This window comes from Perognathus longimembris, chromosome 2, assembly GCF_023159225.1.
Source record: "Perognathus longimembris pacificus isolate PPM17 chromosome 2, ASM2315922v1, whole genome shotgun sequence".
In the NCBI taxonomy this organism is placed as follows: domain Eukaryota; kingdom Metazoa; phylum Chordata; class Mammalia; order Rodentia; family Heteromyidae; genus Perognathus; species Perognathus longimembris.
This window is the reverse complement of record NC_063162.1, coordinates 7020495-7039980: the sequence shown is the minus strand read 5'-3', so window position 1 is coordinate 7039980 and position 19486 is coordinate 7020495. Positions and strand designations below refer to the sequence as shown.

The following is a 19486-nucleotide window of genomic DNA, read 5'->3' as shown; positions in this document are numbered from 1 at the left end:
CTGAACGTAAGTAGAAACAAGTTACACACACCTAACTGTTTGTGTTTAACTCCTGATAGTAATTTTCAGTTAGATATTCTAGAAATGCAAACTACTGTAGCCATAAATCGTTTTCTTTTATTAATATTTACATACATACAAGAAAAATACTAAAAAACTAATTTGATGCTAATTTTCAAAAAAGAAAAGTCATACAAAGTGTTATTTTTTTATTTATATATTACAAAAGCAAAGCTTCATTCACAATATGAACTACATACCATAGTTATTTCAGCATTAAACTGCTTTCTGGACCCCCTAAACAATATAGTGTATTTTACAACCATAATGCAAGACTTATGCATTGCATACAAAATATGTTCTTAAAGTACGTATTAACGAAAGAAGTTCTGGAAAGTGTTCACCCTCTATGACTAATGAAAACGTCTTTAGCAGGGAATTTAAGTTTTTAGCAATATTTAATTTTTTTAAATAATTCATTCATTTGACAAATATTTTTATAAAACTTGAAGTTTATTTTATATTTTAGTAATTCCCTTTGTCAAACAATTCTGCAGATGAGTGGTAAACACTTATTTCTAAAATGAAATAGCATTGGAAATACCCAATGGAATTTTTCAAAGTAAAAGTCTAGCCTTCACTTGAATTTCAAGAAGTTGTAGTTATATTACATTAGTAAAATCTGAAATAAAATTATTCCCTGTTAATCTCTTCACAGTTTCTTAAAAAAATATTAGTGGAGATAAATTATCTACCAACCTTAAAAATCTAAACTTATATGTTCACTGAACAAAAATAAATTTAGTTTCAGAACATTGCCTGTTAATGGCAAAGTACTATAAATAGTGCATGTTAAACTTTTCCTAACTCATTTCTATAAAATATTTGAGGAAAAATAAAATGAGAGGAACATATTCAACCTGTAAGGAAGATCCTAATATCTTCCCAAATACAGAAATTAACTCAGGAAATTTAAATAAAATCTAAATCTTCTTAAAAGTTCCAAAAAAGTTTCAAAGGTAGATTAACTTCAGAAAATTTAGTGCATTTACAATTATAACCTGTAAGCATCAACACCTTTGGGATACCAACTGTGCTCTTTAACTTAAGAGGAAAATTACAGTTCTTCATCCTCATTTAATTAGAGAGAAAAACAAGTCTTTTCCATCTTTAAAGTGAATCTTCAAAACATTCATTTTCAGTTTTAGGGAAAATGTACTTGTCACTGTTTGGCCCAGAATAGACAGTTAATAAAGCCGGTTTTAAGGAGAGTTCTTCCAATTTTGTCTTGTGTTTGAGACAGGGTTCTTGAATGCTCTGTTGCCCAGGCTGGCTTTGAACTGCTGGGCTACCGCTAGCCTCTTGCCTCACCGCCTGAATAGCTGAGACGGGAGGCATGCACCACCACCCTGCTTCTTCCTTCTTTTTTAATGAACTTTTTCATTTTCTATTCTGGGGTACTGCTTTTATTTGAATGAAATAGAAGAAAAATAATCACAAAAGCTTCCAAATGACAACCTGTTTCTTTCCAAAAATTGATAAATACCAGTCAAGGTATGCATTCGGAGACTGTTGCAACTAATCTGGGCCGTGAGTGATTGAAGTAAGACGGAAACAAACTGCACAACTTTCAACTGCACAATTTTAGGGTTGGGAGATCTGAGAGGAGAACTGTAGTTCAACGGTGCCCTTGAGATAAGCACTCAACACAAGCACTCCTTTTAATGGCTTTCTGGCATTGGGAGGAAGGGCAGAGGACTCCTGAACTTGGCACTTGGGCTTTTTATGGCCAGATATCATGTGTTTTTCTTACTATAAGAGTAGGGGATCATTTTTGGTTTAAAAAAAATGCTTAACAAGGTATTTTTTAAGAGAAGCCAATTAGTATTTTCAACAGAAGAAACAAACAAAATTTTTGCAGAGTACAAAGAAACCAACAGTAACAATATTTTATTGTTTGACCAAGCTCTTCAGAGTAAGCTAGTTATTTATTATACAATATAAAAAACAATACCCTCCTATTCAAAATGAATTATTCTAAATCTATTTAGCGAGTATTACTTCTATAAACAAATGTGTTTAAATGTGTTTTATATCCACGGTCACACCTCTTATCCTTCCTACTAAGGCGACAATTCAATCACAGTTTCCATATAGTACTGTCACTTCACATGAAGACTTTTACATTTGGAATTCACAGAAACTATTTTAAATGGCCAACTCTGGAGAGAAGACCAGGATCTGGGTTTTGTAAATATTTCCTCACATTTCCCAAGTGTTTCTATAACTACCTTTTCTAGGCAGTTACAGGCAATAAATGGATACAAGGCAAGGAAAAGGATACTTTGGAGATTTCTCCGGAGGGCTGCGTCTTAGCAGGGTGGATCACTGCACTGCACCTCTTTGGTCATCAAAGGAATAGGAAGAGTAACAGACTCTCACTACAGTTATCAATTTCACTTGACACTAATGGCAGAATAAACTTAAAACATAGATTTAGTCTGAAAAGAAAGAAAATCATCCACACTCTAGTGTATTTACCTGTAGTTAAAAAAAATCGGAAGTAGGAAAAAAATGCAGTGAAAAACTAACATGTTTAAACTAGACACTGAACTTAAATAGTAAACACAATTTCCAATTTAAGTCTTTAGTTTCTTTTCCGAACTTTCACCTGTATTTATAACTTTAAAAGAATTGTTTCATATATCCCCTTGTAGGAAAAAGGATTTACTATACTGAAAGGGCTTTCTTTATTCTTATCAGTTGAAATGAAACTGATTCAACTTTAAGATATGTGAACTAAATAATACTTCAATTAAAAGCAATTTAAAGGCATTTCTCTACAAACACAAACACATTGTGACCGATTTTTAAGAAAAAATATCTTTTTCTGCTACTTTGAAATATGGTAGAAATAGCATTTAGCTGTCATGTGTATACTGAAGTATCAAGAGCATGGAAAACCTTGACATCTTTATGGACCTAAGTGTGGGAAACGTAAATGAACACGTGTTAGAATTATGATTGTACTTCAATCCTCACATATCTAAATGAAAGGAAAAATAGTTATCAATGTGTCCTAATTGTTCTAATAACATAAATAACCCTGACCAGATTTTTTTATGAAAAAAATTTTCTATCATTAAATTTATATTTTATAACGGATAAACTTTAAGTTAGCACACACCTTATTAGGGATGACCAAAAACAAAAACCAAACTACAAAGCCCCAAACAGCCAAAGCAAGTCCATGTGACTGTTTTCAGTGTTGGTTATGTTGCCCTCTTGCAAAGTGGCAGGCAAAATCGTACTTGTTTTTACATTTGCATCCACATATATTACACTGGAAAGGATTCTCGTAGCCATGACATCCCATATGAATAGTGTAAAGGATATTGTCTGCAAAGTACATGTCACAGTGCTGGCAGTGGTGCAGAAGCTGAGGATCCTGGACTGGCAGCGTTGGGGCTGGAGTACTTGGCTGGCTGTTTCCTATGCTGGGAGTACTGGTGTGGGCACTGGGTTCACTGCTCGGCCCTGCCACTGGACTGTAGTTCCTCTGACTATGTGATGGCCTTGGCTCAGGGCTTGTGGGAGAGGAGCTCTGAGGAATAGTTGCTGATACAGCAGAAACTACTGCTTGGGCAGAGGGCTGCTGAATCATGAAAGGCTTTTCATCAGGGCAAGGAACCACATCAGGGGATGCAGGGTTTTGGTTTTCAGGTGGCAAACTGGACAACTGTCCTGCTAGGGTGGAGAGCTGATTTAAAGGGTTGTCAACCATAAGTTCTTGAGGGTCTCTTGGCAGGCCACCAGTTGGTGTGGTTTTTGCCATGCTTTCATAGGAGTCAGTCTGGATGTTTGGGATTTCATGGGTAAAATCATTAAGGTAGTCTGGCTTCTGAACCACCATGGAAGGCGGACTTAAGTTAATAAGGGCTCTTCTGCTATACCCCAGATTGCTTGTTTTTTTCTGTAAAACTCCCCACATTTTCTTGTTGCTCAAGGAAGACCTAGTACCTTTAATTGGTACCATTTTATGCTTGCGCCTTCGATGATGGGAAAGATTGCTTCGATCGCTACAGCGAAAGGAACACAATTCACATTTGTATGGTTTCTCCCCTGTATGGGAACGCATATGGGCTTCCAGATGACGCTCATAAGCAGATGCAAATGGGCATAAATGACATCTATGAGGCTTCTCACCTGTTTAAACAGAAAAAGTGGAAGAGATCTGCAAGAATAGCTCATTTACAGAAAATTTCATACTTGTCCATTCACAGGACTTGGAATTGATAAAAAATAAAAAGCTTTTCGGAAATTCATGTTTGCATAAATGGTTATTCAAATCCAAATAGACCTGTAAATCAAAATGCAGCCCAAGAATTCATCAGCAATAATTTGCAATATACAATTCGATTCTATAATTCAATTTAGTATGAAAACTGTTATGGCTTCAACAGGAGAAAGTTGCAATAATATTTCTTATGTAATAATGACTGTACCTACCAGCAGTAGGCCTCAGTTACATGTTCATGTATGTACCTGTAACTGTAACACTGTAATATAATCACACATGTATACACCCTCTCCTCAAAAAAAAAGCAAGAATTTTTTTTTTCTTAAAAAGCCATTACATGAAATAGAAAGCACCTAGACCAACATATCTCTTCAACATTGCAAGTGCTTCTCTTCTACCTTCCCTCTCTTCAGTTACCACAGAGAACAATGTTAGTTAAAGCTGTTGCCTGAAGACTGCCCAAATACATAAAAGACACACTTGGAAGACTGGCACTGGTGACTCACGCCTGTAATTCTAGTTACTCAGGAGGCTGAGATCTGAGGATTGTGGTTCAAAGCCAGGCTGGCAGGAGTGTCTATGACTCCTATCTCCAATTAACCACCAGAAAACCAGAAGTGGCTAAAGTGGCTGTGGCTAAAGTAGTAGAGCACTAGCCTTGGGCAAAGCAGCTCAGGAACAGTTCCCAGGCCCTGAGTTCAAGCCCCACAACCAACAAAATTTTTTTTTTAAAATTGGAATATGGGGGGGGGGGGTCTCATTCATCTAACAAGTCATTAGTATCTGCTATGTGCTAGATACCCTGCTAGCTCTGAGGGTACAAACATGGCCTTGCCACAGTCTCTGTTATTAGGAGGCTTTCAGGCCATGGAGTACACAGGGGATCTTCTGGTCTGGTTTGGTCTTGGGAGAGGGCTAGGAAGAAGCAGGAAGATTTCTCAGAAGGATGACTAGGTTAAAATCTAGGCTTAGCACAGTCTCCAATTGTTGAGAAGCCTCCCTGTTTCTGCAACTGAAGCATTCTCACAAACTCAAGATAACCAGCAATCACTTCCCTAATCTGAGCAGCAGGGAAATAACGAGCGATTATGTGGAACAAGAGGAACAATATCTGGGTAAGGTCCAAGTTGAGAAGGAGCCTCACTTCCTACTACTTTGATAATTGTAAGCTGTTGCTTCGTAAAACTAGAGTAACAGCCCCACTGATCCAAACCTTACATCTTTATGTTAACAATGAGAACTACTTGCCTTTGCTCTCTCTGTTCCCGTTCCTATCCTACCCTTAAAGAAATAGCTTCTCCAGCTGTTTCTCCATTACCTGTATGAATTCTAATATGTTCAATGAGCCGTGCTGTTCCTTTGCTGGCATAGTTGCAGTACCGACACTTGAGCTTCCCATCAAAGGTCCTTTCAAACCCGTCTACTAACATTCCTGAGTTTTCATCCAGGGAAACCTCAACAGAGGGGTGATCCAGTCCATTTTGATCACCATCTGGTCCAGCTATAAGCAAAGTATAGAAAAAAAATTATACATCTCAGTCAAATCAATTTAGCATTTTAGTGTTAAGTAGTTGAAAAATCTTTCACAAAATAACTTACTTCCCAAGTTAAATTCATAAAACACCAGACTTTCTGAACTAATGCTCATTTTTATAGAAAAGCAGTTTTATTTTCTGAAAACTTTGAGGCAGAAGGACCTCAAATTTACACACAAGTTGTACCAATCCTCAACATGGTTTTGAAAAGGACAGGTGAGGGGCTGGGGATATGGCCTAGTGGCAAGAGTGCTTGCCTCATATAAGTGAAGCCCTGGGTTAATTCCCTAGCACCACATATACAGAAAATGGCTAGAAGTGGCACTGTGGCTCAAGTGGCAGAGTGCTAGCCTTGAGCAAAAAGAAGCCAGGGACAGTGCTCAGGCTCTGAGTCCAAGTCCCAGGACTGGCAAAAAAAAAAAAAAAAGAAAGAAAGAAAGAAAGAAAAGAACAGGGGAGGGGACAGAAAGGGAGTGGAGATTCATTCAGACTGACGACAGTATACACAGGGGTGCTGGAGGCCAGACCCTCCTACAATCTTAAAAACCTCTAAAACCCTAACTACCTATTTTAGTCAAAATGAGTTTCCATCATTCTACTCATCTGACACATGTTCAACATTCTAGGTTCCATTTAGGGAAACAGTCCAACTAGGCTCATAAAGGAAAATATTATACTAATATCACTGAATGTTTAGGAATTTCAGAGCTAGAAAATGTTTGACTAGTTTCCATCTAACCAGAGTGCCTCTTTGCATAAAAGAAACGAAAAGGGTAGATCTCATAAGCAGGAAAACCAACCAATGTCAGGAACAAAATCCCCGTCTCAAGTCCCAGTCCAGGAATCTGTACACACTAGTATTAGGTGGTAATGGTTTTCCTCCTATAGTACCAGGGGGAAGAGTTCCTTCCATTCTGGGAGGATGAGGTACTAGCATGTTCCATGGTACCCCTCACCCTAAGCACAAGGAGTGACTTGGGGCAAGTCAAATATCTGACACAGACCAATTAGAGGGACAAGGACATCTCTCTTTTTTCTATTGCTTTCCCATACCAGTGATGCCCACATTTTGATATATGAGGATTATATTTCTTTCTTTTTTTGTCAGTCCTGGGGCTTGACATCAGGGCCTAAGCACTGTCTTCTTTTACTCTTTTACTCAAGGCTAGCATTGCCCCTTGAGCCACTTCTTGTTTTTTCTGTTTATGTGGTACTGAGAAATTGAACCCAGGGGTTCATGAATACTAGGCAAGCACTCTACCACTAAGCCACATTCCCAGCCCCTGATGATTGTATTTCTAACAAGCTCTCAGATAATGCCTGACCCTAGATCTCAAGGAACCTTTTCTACAGTAACAATAGTAAATACTTCAGGCTCTATCTTTATCACAACTATTCAACTCTGCTATTGTAGAAAAAAGCAGCTATAGAAAATATGCCATGAAAAAAAAAAAAAAGAAAATATGCCATGAAGTGGCTCTGTGGATGAGTACTTGCCTAGAATATGTAAGGCCTTATAGTTCCCAGCACTGCTAAACCCCAAAGAAAAATAAACCCACAGGAAAAAAGATACAAACAAGGGCTGGGAATATGACCCAGTGGCAAGAGTGCTTGCTTCCTACACATGAAGCTCTCCGTTGGATTCCCCAGCACCACATATATGGAAAACGGCCAGAAGGGGCGCTGTGGCTCAGGTGGCAGAGTGCTAGCCTTGAGCGGGAAGAAGCCAGGGAAGGTGCTCAGGCCCTGAGTCCAAGGCCCAGGACTAGCAAAAAAAAAAAAAAAAAAAAAAAAAAAAAAAAAAAAGATACAAACAAGTGAGCATGTATGTGTTCTAACAGAACTTTATGGACAATAAAGTTTGAATTTTTAGTATAATTTTCCTGTCAAGACATTACTTTTTTTTAGTTTTCTTCAACTACTTTTAAACAGCTACCTAAGAGGCAGAGATCAGAAGAACTTTAGTTCAAGGCTAGCCTGACGACAAGTCTGTAAGACCACCCACCATCTCAATCAATAAACTAGCCATGGTGATGCATCTCAGCCATACAAAAAGTAAAGGCAGAAGGCGGCCTCAGGCCAGGCCCAGGCAACAAGCATGAAACTACCTGAAGAATATAGCAAAGAAAGGGCTAGGGTCATACCTCACACACACCTGTCTAGGAAGCTCAATGCCAAGTTCAAATCACAGTACAGAAAAATAAAATCCAAAATAAAACAGAACAACAACACTTGGGCTTGCAGACCATACAAAAGTAGCAGCCTAGCTAAGCCCATGGACAGTAGTCTGCTGACCCTGAACTAGGGCAGAACTGGATTTGTCTCCAAAAGAGAAGACTTACCACCATCAGGCATATCAGGTCTCTGATTACTCTAGTTTGAATAGGTAACCACAGTCAGCCCTTCCTTCATTTTAAGAAATGAGAAACCAGTTGGGCTTCATATCTAATCCATACTTCCCAATGGGTAAGCTCTGGGTAGAAAAGCTGATGTTCTATTCCCTCTGGGTTCCTACAGTCTACTATTAGCTAACAGAACTTGGAGAACAAGCAAGGAATTAAGCAAGGAATTAGAAACTCTAACCTTCCAACAAACCATAAAGCATGTCTAGACTATATGAAGTCATTCTACCTTAGCAAAAGTCTGCCATGTTCAAAAAGGAGAAAAGATGTAATATATCTTCCTAAAGGAGAAAAAAAAGGTGCTCTACACGAATGTGGAACATCAGAGTTTGGGTGGCACACAGCATGAGTATTATACCAGGAAATGAGTTAATAGTATTCAAAGGAGCCCACCTCCCTGAAGAGCCTCTGCTTCTTTGTCCCCACTAACCGATCCAGAAATCATGTTCACATGGTGGGTCTGCTGAGTCAGGTATTCCTGAAAATCTTTCACAAAGTCCAAAGGCTCTGGTTTCTTTTCACCCATCTTTGCTTTGTTCAATGAAGTTTAAAGTTCGTTATACCTAGGAGGAAAAAAGAAACAAACTATTTTGTACCACTTAGAAGATCCAGTACATAATAAAACAATAGTGACAAAAACTACCTTGTCTAAGACATTCAACCGAGCAACAGGAACCATACTGCCTGCTTTAATACCTTTAAAGAGAAACACAAAACAGTGAAAAGGAAAAATACTCATTTGATTGGGGTTCAGACTCAGTCATAGTAGATAGAAAATTACAAAGAAAAAAAGAAACATTTGTAATAGTCAAATACTGGTAATGACACAAATGACCCCCAAACAATGTAACAGGTAGATTAGTTATAGCATGGTCACAAACTGGGCTACAGCAGTGAAAACTCGGCACTTCAGTAAGATGTAAAAATAAGATGAATTTCACCATCATCATGTGGAGGAAGAAAAGCCAGGCAATGGTTCATAATGTAAGATTCCATTCACTTAAAATGAAGACAGCACAAAGTTACCTCCAGTGCCAGACGGCAGAATTGTGTCACCCTTGCCAGGGCAGCAGGGTCGACTACTGGAAGGAGCACACACAGTGTCCCTGAGTTGCTGGCAGTCTTCCATCTGCTCATCGTGCTGCTCATTTTATGCATGTGCTCACTCTGGAATAACCCACTAGCTCAAACATTATTATTATTTTGTGTGTGTGCTGGTACTGGGCCTCATACTCTCAGCCTTTTCACTCAAGGCTGGCACTCTACCACTCTACCACTAGAGCACTTAGGCTTTTTGCTAATTACTTCGAGGTAAGAGTCAGTTGTATTATTTTTTAATAATTAGCTACTTTTGATACCCTGTTTTGAATAATATCTAAGTCCTTCATTCTTTTTTTTCTGTTGGTTGTCTTTTTGAAGTATATAAAAATTCTTTATAATATTTTGAATATACATCCTTTACTAGACAAATTCTTCTTTTTTTGGTCGGTTGTGGGGCTTGAACTGAGGGCCTGAGCATTGTCCCTGAGCCTCTTTGTGCTCAAGACTAGTGCTCTACCACTTAACCGCAGTGCCACTTCTGGTTTTTGAGTTGTTATTTGGAAATAGGAGTCTCATAGGACTTTTCTACCTAGGCTGGCTTCAAATGCAATCCTCAGTCTCCTGAAGCTAGGATTACAGGCATGAGCCAGTGGCACCCACCTCAAATGCCTTTTAAGTATCTTCTCTCCGTAGTATCCTTTCCAATTTCTTAATTATAACTTTTTGTCTTTTTTTTTTTGGTTTGAGAATAGGACTCAAACTTGGTACCTGACATTTTCATTCACTGACTGTGGTCCACCAACTGAGCTATACCTCCAACCCTTTAATAGTAACTTTTGATGACCACAAGTTCTTAACATAGTCCAATTTACCTACTTTTTTCACCTTTACATTTATAGTTGTTTGTACCCTGTTTAAGAAATCCTGGTACTGGGTCAGTATGTGGTACACACAGCAATCCCACCTACTCAGGAAGCAGATGGAAGGATGGCAGTTCAAGGCCAGCCTGGACAAAAATTTATTGAGTCTCCCATCTCAATAAATAGCCAGGTGTGCTGGCATGTGCTTATAATTCTACCTACACAGGTAGAAATAGGTAGGAGGATTACAGTTTAAAGCCAACCACAGACAAAAACAAGGAACTCCTATTTGAAGCAACTAAAACACACACACACACACACACACACACACACGGCTTGGGGACATAGTTCAAGTAGTAGTACCTGCTTAGCAAATGCAAAGCTGAGTTCAAACCCCAGAAACAAGAGAGAGTGGGGGAAGAGGGGGGAGGGGGAGGAGGAGGAGGAGGAGGAGGAGGAGGGGATGAATATTTGCCTACATTTTACTCTTATTTTCATACTGATTTTTAAGTATGGTGGGAGGTAAGGGGCAAAACATATTTTTCTCCAGAAATATATCTAATTGTCCTAGCTATGTGCATTTAATAACCTGTCTTTCTCCAGTACAGTCCACTAGCGCCTTTCTAATTCAGGTGGCTAGGTTCATGGAGCTTTATTTCTGGATCTTCTATTAGATCCACTGGCCCATCTGCTTATCCTTGTGCCACAACAATAATAATGATGATGATGATGATGACGATGATGTCTTGGCTATCTGAGTGACTTCAAAGTTCACCATTTTCCAAGAATGTCTGGACTATCCTTGATCAATATTAGCTTATGTTTTTGTTGGTGTTTGTTATTTGTAGTACTGGGATGGTTGAAGCCAGAGCCTTGTGCACACCAGGCAAGTATTCTGCCAGCAATCTATACCCCTCGCCCCAAATATTTAATTGATAGAGCTATGGAGTTGAGGAATGAGGTTTCACAAAACCACATTTCCAAATTTACAAAAACTTGGCCAATCATAACAAAGCAAAAGCTCTACACTTAATTACAAATACAGCAGAAATAAACCAATCTTTGACTACACCACAGGTATGGATCATTACACTTTCCAACCATGAAATGAAATCCCTAAAAGCTAATGAAAGACATACAGCTGTTCTCATTTTCCCTGTGTTTACTGACCTTATACTCATAAACTTAATTTTCATACTTCTTCCTTTTTCCTTACATCTACTTTGCTCTATATTTCAAATAGCCAAAAAAGGACCTGTTAGGTAACTAAATTATTACTTAATGCAACATTTATGAATAGCTGCTTTTTCCCTTACAAGCTGACCAGAGGTTTTGAAAAATTATTACTATCTTTTTTCGCTGTGAAATTCTAGCCTATGAATAATCTTGGTATTTAAGAAAGGGACCTCTCTTAGCCTTAAATTTCCTAGTTTATAAACAGGGATAAAAATACCAACTTTTAGTGCTATTTAAAGTTTTGTGCTGGGGCTGGGAATATGGCCTAGTGGCCAGATGAAGCTTTCCTTTGGATTCCCCAGCACCACATATATGGAAAACGGCCAGAAGGGGCACTGTGGCTCAAGTGGCAGAGTGCTAGCCTTGAGCAGGAAGAAGCCAGGGAAGGTGCTCAGGCCCTGAGTCCAAGGCCCAGGACTGGCCAAAAAATAAAGTTTTGTGCTTAAGTACATAAAGTGCTGCAACTTGTATAGCCTATGGCAAGCCCTCAGACAATAGTAACTGTTTTTGTAAATGTTATTTTTGAAGCAAAAAAGGAAGAAAGAAAGAAAGAACCTATGCTTTGGATTAAGAAATTCCTCATGGTCCCAGTTTAAAATATTTTTACTTTATCGGTTCAACAGCTTGGCTGGAAAATATGTTCAACATCTCTCTGTTCTTTAGTTCAATGAAACAAACATGAGCCACCTTCATCTAATTCATACAACCTAATGTGCAATTTCCTAAACCTGTCTCTTCCTATTTTACTTTTAGGTCACTTTTTAAAAATCACCTGCCTTGGGCTGGGGATATAGCCTAGTGGCAAGAGTGCCTGCCTCGGATACACGAGGCCCTAGGTTCGATTCCCCAGCACCACATATACAGAAAACAGCCAGAAGCGGGGCTGGGGATATGGCCTAGTGGCAAGAGTGCCTGCCTCATATACATGAGGCCCTGGGTTCAATTCCCCAGCACCACATATACAAAAAACGGCCAGAAGTGGCGCTGTGGCTCAAGTGGCAGAGTGCTAGCCTTGAGCAAAAAGAAGCCAGGGACAGTGCTCAGGCCCTGAGTCCAAGCCCCAGGACTGGCCAAAAAAAAAAAAAAAAAAAAAAAAATCACCTGCCTTAGCTTTCTCAGTCTTTTTGGATCTTTGTTGGCATGCCTGTACGTGTGTGTGTGTGTACTGAAACTTGAATCTAGGGCTTTATACTCTTTCCGTTTTCTTGCTCCAAACTGGTGCTCTATCACTTGAGGCACCCCTCTAGCCCAGCATTTTCTGCCTGGGCTGTATTTGAACAGAGATGTTCACCCAGGTCTCCAAGGTGCAAGCACGCCTTTGAACAACTCTGTCTTAGAATGTTTCCTTGAAAAAGTTCTCAGTCATTGTATTACTTTTTTGTTTTGTTGGCTACAGCTGATACTGCTCATTATCTGTCCTTTAAATTTTTCCCAATGGTTAGAAAACATGAGCTGATCAGCCCCAATGAGAAGATAATCAAGAATAATTAATTTTTAAAAAGGAAATGAAAGTAAAGGGGAACTATGAGGGACATGGGAAGGGAAAAAGAGGAAGAATAAGAAATAAAAATACATTACATGAATATGTAGAAATGTTATGAAACCCCTTACTTTGTAAAACCAACATTCACTCAGAAGAGGCAGAGAGAGAGAGAGAGAGAGAGAGAGAGCGCACACATGTGAACACAGAACCAGGTCGGGAAGGTTTGAACTTGGCTCCTGATATATAGGCAGGTGCTCTACTTAAGCCATGCACCCAGCCCTTTATCTTTTTCTCTAGTTTTCAGATAAGAATCCCACATTGTTTGCGTTGGACAGGTGTTGGGCAGCGATTCTTCCTACCTCTGCCTCCTCCACTCTTAGGTTTACAAGTGTGTATGTACCATTACAACCTGTATTGTTTGTTGAGATGAAGTCTCCTAACAACTTGCCTAGCCTGGCCTCCAATGGCAATCCTCCTGCTCACTCACTACCTTTGAGTAGCTGGAAGCACAAGAGTATACGACCATTCCCAGTGAGGAAATCATTAAATTGTAAAATATATAAGATACTATCAATTGTTTTCTAATTATAAAAGCTATAATTAAGAATGAAATTCTAGTATTCACATAGCAATTCAGTACTGCTTCTTGCCAGTTAATTCATAGAAAACCTAACATATTTTCCCCCTGAAAATGTCAGAGAATACTTGACAGGCTTCAATAAACAATATAAGCCTTACCCAATTTTGATTAGAACGCTAACACTCCCCCTCCCCCATATGTGGCAGTGCAGTTAAAACACACCAGTAAAATTGCCAGGAAGAAAGCAGAAGGAAATGGTATTTTTATATCTCCATCTCAAGCTTAAGAACATAAAGGAGCAAATTAGAGAGGATGGCTGACATATTTTGACAATTAGGGCTATTATCACATTGTCACATTAGAAATTTGTGTTCCTTGCCATAAATTGTACACTGCTTTTCAATTATGTATGATGGGCTAAAGAGGAAAAAAAAAGGATGACAATAAAACAAGAATGTCAACACTGTAAACAGAAAGAAAAGCTCATATTAGAACTTCAGACATATTGATATGGTTTTAACCTCAAACATCCTGCATGGTTTAAAATTTTGATGTCATTTCATTCCTAAGCATATATGTGTACCACCTTCATCATCTGTATCACGTATACTCGAGGCCAGGCATCTGCAGAGCTCTGGGCTAGAGAACAGACTCGTAAATATAAAAGGGAGCTGGTCACTGATGGGTCATGCCTGTAATCCTAGCTACTTGGGAGGCTGAGATCAGAAGATCATGGCTCAAAAGCTAGCCAAAGCATGAAAGTCTGAGACTCGTATCTCCATTAATCATCAAAGTAACAGAAGTGAAGCTGTGGCTCAAGTGGTAGAGCACTAACTTTGAGCAAAAGAGCTCAGGGACAGCACCTACGCTGAGTTCAAGCCCCAGGACCGACACACAAGAAAAGAGGACTAGAAGTCTTTAGCTCAAAATCCAACTTCCTACATATGAAGTCAGTATTTCTAAGCACTACAAATATTTTCAACTCTGAAAATATTATCATAAATTAGTTTTAAATAAACTAGTTTTAATAATAGTAGTAGTAAAAAAATTTTGAGGGTTTTCTATCCAAAACATCTGTCCTTAAAATCAGAGCTCAGAAATTAAAGTTGAATCCAAGAACTCTTAAGAATTACACGAGGATGCTGCTAAAGCACTGGTTAAAAACCTTTGCAAACATAATTAAGTACATTGTGTCAGTTATAAGTAACCCAGAGAAGACTTTAAGTATATGGGGGATCTGGGTATGGCAATACATATCTGTAATTCCAGTAACTGGGAAGCTGAAGTAGGAGTGTCACTTAAGACCAGTGTGAACAACACGCAAGAGCCCATCTTTTAAAAAATAATAGTATGAGGCACAGAAGTTACATGTAAATCCTACTCCATTTTATGCAAGGGACTTGAGCATCCTCATATTTCGATATCTCCAAGTCCCAGGACTAATGGATCCCCATGGGTAACTCAGGGACAACTTTAAGAAATCCTTAGAAAACTAAAATTTTATTCAGTGGTATCTTTCCACCTGGCCATGACCATTCCATCTTGGAGCTTATTGGTCAAAAAATTACACAAAATGTCACTGTGCAGAACTATGTCATCAATAAAAGAAATATACTGAAGCATTGTCTAATACAGATTTTGATAGTACATTTCAAACCATATCTCCTCTTTCTGCTGCTATTGCTACAAACCAAATGTGTGTCCCTAAAAATGCATGTTTTGAAGTCCTAACCTCCGAGATTACTCTGGCTTCTGGATAACTGGGTTGTGAGTATGGAGTTCTCTGCAAAGGATTGGTGACCATATCAAAAACAGATCCTCTTAGCTTTCTGCTATGTAGGGATCTCTAGAAAGCAGGCCTTCACCAGACACCAGATCTTCCAACACCCTGAGCTTAAACTTCCCAGCCCCAGAACTCTAGAAATAAATGCTTGATTAAACCAGTCTGTGGCAATCTCTTAGCCTGAAGTAAGACAGATATCTAATTACATCAACCAAAGAGAAAAATTATTTTCAAGCCTTATGGTTAAAACAAAGGCAGTAGAGAAAATAAAAAAGAAGTATCTAAAAATTAAGTTTTTGTTTGTTTTGTTTCTTGGCAGCACTAGGATATGGACTCAGGGCTTTATACTTCCTAGGCAGGACCTCTATTTACTTGAGTCACATCCTCAAAAATTGTTTCTCTCTACCCTCCTCCCTCTTTTTCTATTTTCTCTCCCCCTCTGTTTTGGTAGTACCAGGGCTTAAACTCAAGGCCTCAAGCTTCCTGGGCAAATTCAGCTGAGGTTCTATCACTTCAGCCGCACCTCCAGCCCAAGAATTAAGTTTTGAGATCCTAGAAGAACAAGAAAACCTCTTTACATTCAAGAAAGTGATTTTAACTATGCTACAACTTTCCTGATAAAAGGATTTACCTTGTATAAAGTCCTCTGGTCTGTCTTCATTCTCATAACTGAAATTTTGTTATGTGCATACATGCAAACACACATGCATGGGTATATGCACATATTCATGTATGGGCAAGCACATGCACACACACAAACACACACACACAAAACCTCTTAACCAGGAACTAATTAGTTAAAACAGATAGTACTAGGATGTGAATTAGAAAACAACTGCAACAGAAATAAAGACAAGAACCAGAAAAAGGCTCTTTAACATACCATCCCACAAACTGTGGTAGAATTTAGTGAACAGCAGAATATGGTTCATTTATCTGGTGTTTTTTGAGAAGTGTTTAAATTTAAGAGTAAGGAAGAATATTTAGCAACTAATTTATGCATACAATAACAATTTGTAGGTCTAGCAGTCCTATACCAAAAAAAAGTTTCTAGAGTCCAACAGATGTGTTTCCTTCTATTACCTAATAATTATGACCAGATTTATTTCCAAGAGAATACATACTTATTGAGAAAGCAGACAAGTGAGGAGTGGTTTGTGTGGGCCTTCTAAAATAGAATACAACTCTTAATTTTATGATTATCAAAAATTCCTTGAATGGGCCTAGTGGCAAGAGTGCTTGCCTCGTATACATGAGGCCCTGGGTTCAATTCCTCAGCACCACATATACAGAAAATGACCAGAAGTGGCGCTGTGGCTCAAGTGGCAGAGTGCTAACCTTGAGCAAAAAGAAGCCAGGGACAGTGCTCAGGCCCTGAGTCCACCGCCTAGGACTGGCAAAAAAAAAAAAATTCCTTGAAGGCAAAAATTTAAAAAGGAACGTTGCAATAGACTCTAGGAAATCCAAATATATACAAATAAAACCATGTTGGAAGAAATCCCAAATAAGAACTATGCAGTCTAATCTTTTCACTACAAGTCAGTTCCACTTTTTCTTACTACATTAATGAAATGTAGCCTAGTGAAAACCTATGCTAGAGACACACCAGAGGACTCTAAAAGGTCATGGAGGAAATTTCAACTGAACTGAAAGCCACACAAAGGTCTGCAAAGGAAAGCAAACCATAAGTCAAAATCTTATTAGCATCCTTGGGTCAGATGAACTAGTAAAACCATGTGCACCAATCTTACCATTATTAGTGCTTGAAAAGAAATAAACAAAAAGATAATGGAGGAACAAAGCAAAGCAACAGTCTCACTACAGCAAAAGCTCCATAGGAGCCTCCACCCCAAAACAACAAGCATGTGTGATGCTCATCTTGTCACTGGTGAATTCTGAAGGCTTAAAAAAAAAATTTCAAATACTTTTCTAAAGCTAAAATTAATCTTATTACAGCAAAATTTTAACTGGGCCAGGTTTAATACACCAGAACAGCTATAGTTCCCTGTATTAGGGAAATACCTATAGCAGTGGTTTAAGAAAAAAACCAATACAGTCCAACAAGGATATCTCTGATCCTACTTTCCTTACCCTTTCAATATATCAGGATACAAGTTATGGCTTTCTAGGAAACACTGGATCAACAGGGGGAAAGAAGACCCAACATCTCAATTCACTACAACCCAACTTCCAAGAATACATTAATTAATCTCTAGCTATGTTGAAGATACGACATAAAATAAAATGAAAATTAAAAAACGGCTAGTCTGTGTTTAAAAAATGAGTTTCAGGAAGCTGAACCAAGTCTGAAAGGGAAGCTAGTGGGATGGGAATGGATGATGAAGAAGGGAAAGAGGGACACAGTACTGCCAAAATACTCATACATATGTGATAAAGGAAGCGAGGAAATGTGGGGCGGAAAGGGGATGAGAGAGGTGGCGGATGGGAAGGCTCCCGTATCCCAAGCCTGTAATCCTAGCTATTCAGGAGGCTGAGATCTGAGGGCTGTGGTTCGAAGCCAGCTTGGGCAGGTACGTCCATGAGACTCTGACCTCCAATTGTCCACCAAAAATAAATAAATAAGTAAACAGAAGCGGAGGGGGGGGGCGGGAGGAAGAGGGTTACGTCTCAAGTAGCAGAGCAGCAGTCTTGAGCCTCAGCCCTGAGTTCAAACCCCATACCGCCCTCTTTAAAAAAAAAAAAAGGAAAAAGGAGGTAAATGGACATGCTATCAAACTGTACCCCCCCCAACAATCACATGTGCATGACGTGTATACGTATGTACGTGTATACGCACACATCTGTACACGTGTGTGTATGCACGGGTACACGTAACCTAACAGTTCGGACAGACGTGTGTACACGGGAAAGTTTGGCTCCAACTTCCTAAGTTTCTCGGGGTTTCACAGGCTGAGGCGCCTTCGTGTCTCCCCTTGCTTGTCATTACCGTCTCCCGGCTCCAGCCGGTACGTGGACGGGGGGGGGGGGGGGGGGGGGCGGGAAGCCGGACCCGGTCGGACTTGGCGAGCACCCGGGAGAGAGGGGCCGACGAGGGGCGCGGGTGGCAGACGCCCGTCGGGGCGCCCTCCCCCGCCCCCCCCCGATCGCCCGAGTCCCCCGGGCAGGGCCGGGCGCGCGCCCAGGGCCCCGGGCGCAGGTTTGGGAGACGCGGCGCCGCGGGTTACAGGGCCCGCCGCCCACACCGCAGCCGGGCGCCGCCGTCGGGGCGCCGCCCCCTCAGCACCTCCCCGAGCGCCGCGCCCCGGGCCGGCCCCGCCCCGGGGCGCCCCCGGGAGGACACACACCGGGGGAGGCGGGGGGACGCCCGCCGCCCCGTTACCTGTCACGGCCGGCCGGAGGCAGCCCCGGGGCTCCAGCCCGACGGCGCGGGCGCGCAGGCGTTGCTCCCCGGCACGCCCGCGGCCACGGACACCGCGGCGCCCCGAGCGCCCGCCGCGCAGGCTCCGGGTCGCGACCCCCGCTCGCCAACGGGCCGAGGCTCGGGTGGCGTCCGTCGGCCCGCGGCGAAGCCGGTTCTGGCCTTCCCCCAGTCCGCCCCGCCGTGCGACCCGGCCGCCGGCTACTTACGCCCTGACAGCCACACCGAGTCACCCCCGCCGCCGTGTCCAACGCCGCCGCCGCTACCGCCACGGCCGCCTCAGGCTTCGACACCGTCGCCGCCGCCGCCGCCGCCGCCGCCATGTTTGTTGTGTCTCCGATTCCCTTCCCGCCTCCAAGCCTTGCCCAAGTCTCGCGTGAGGAAGGCGTAGGACGCCAGCCGCGGAGCGGGTTGTGTGTCTCTCCTGGGGTTCCGTAGGCGCTAGGGGGCGGGGCCTAGGTGCGAGGGGCGGGGCCGGGGCGGGGCCCGGGCGGGGAGGGGCGGGGCCGCCCGCCCCGCCCACCCCTGGCTGCTGCGCCCTCGCTGGCCCGGGCGCCAGAGCTGGCGGTTCTGGCCTGCGGCGAGGATGTCGGCGCGCTGCGCGTGGGGCCTGCTGCGCCGGAGCCAGCTGGTGAGTGAGCGCTGGGCGGTGGACTTCCTGGGGCGCGGGGGTGTCTGGTGCGTCCTCGCCGACCAGGCCTGCGAAACGGGGTCGGGGCGCCCGCGGAGCCTCGCCGCGCGCCCTGGGCCTGCGCCAGGCTGGCGTTCGGTTCCCCCCAGCTGGGGAGCAGCGGGCCAGACGGCTGGTCTGGAAGCTTCTTGGACAAAGCACGCACCGTGCTGGTAATCGGAGAGCCGCGGCGGCGAAATACCCCAGTGCCGTAGTC

At 41.7% G+C, this 19486-nt stretch overlaps 2 protein-coding genes across 3 annotated transcripts in view; one reads left to right on the top strand and one right to left on the bottom strand.

The window, feature by feature from the left end:
• Positions 1-189: 189 nt before the first annotated feature.
• Positions 190-18896, bottom strand: Ikzf5 (IKAROS family zinc finger 5). 2 transcript variants are annotated; one of them, XM_048338079.1, is made up of 4 exons: positions 18809-18896; positions 8631-8800; positions 5619-5801; positions 190-4206 (listed from the first exon to the last, which is right to left on the bottom strand). In XM_048338079.1, exons 2-4 carry the CDS (start codon positions 8761-8763, stop codon positions 3263-3265), a joined length of 1260 nt encoding a protein of 419 aa, XP_048194036.1. In that variant the 5' UTR covers positions 8764-8800; positions 18809-18896; the 3' UTR covers positions 190-3262. The 2 variants fall into 2 exon arrangements, with proteins under 2 accessions (XP_048194036.1, XP_048194037.1); XM_048338080.1 differs by lacking the exon at positions 18809-18896 and having other exon boundaries at positions 8668-8800.
• Positions 18897-19147: 251 nt separating this feature from the next.
• Acadsb (acyl-CoA dehydrogenase short/branched chain) overlaps positions 19148-19486 on the top strand; it is a 29882-nt gene continuing 29543 nt past the window's right edge. The window contains exon 1 of the mRNA XM_048338078.1: positions 19148-19230. Within this exon, the coding sequence (XP_048194035.1) occupies positions 19186-19230 (45 nt within the window). The 5' untranslated portion in view covers positions 19148-19185. The remainder of the gene's footprint in view (positions 19231-19486) is intronic.

Excerpts from the sequence above, each read along its gene's own strand:
- Ikzf5 (XM_048338079.1), bottom strand. The coding sequence starts at position 8,763 with ATGGGTGAAAAGAAACCAGAGCCTTTGGACTTTGTGAAAGATTTTCAG. Across the intron at positions 5,802-8,630 it reads AGCAGAGGCTCTTCAGGGAG|CTGGACCAGATGGTGATCAA; the intron begins GTGGGCTCCTTT and ends CTTTGCTTATAG. Across the intron at positions 4,207-5,618 it reads ACATATTAGAATTCATACAG|GTGAGAAGCCTCATAGATGT; the intron begins GTAATGGAGAAA and ends CTGTTTAAACAG.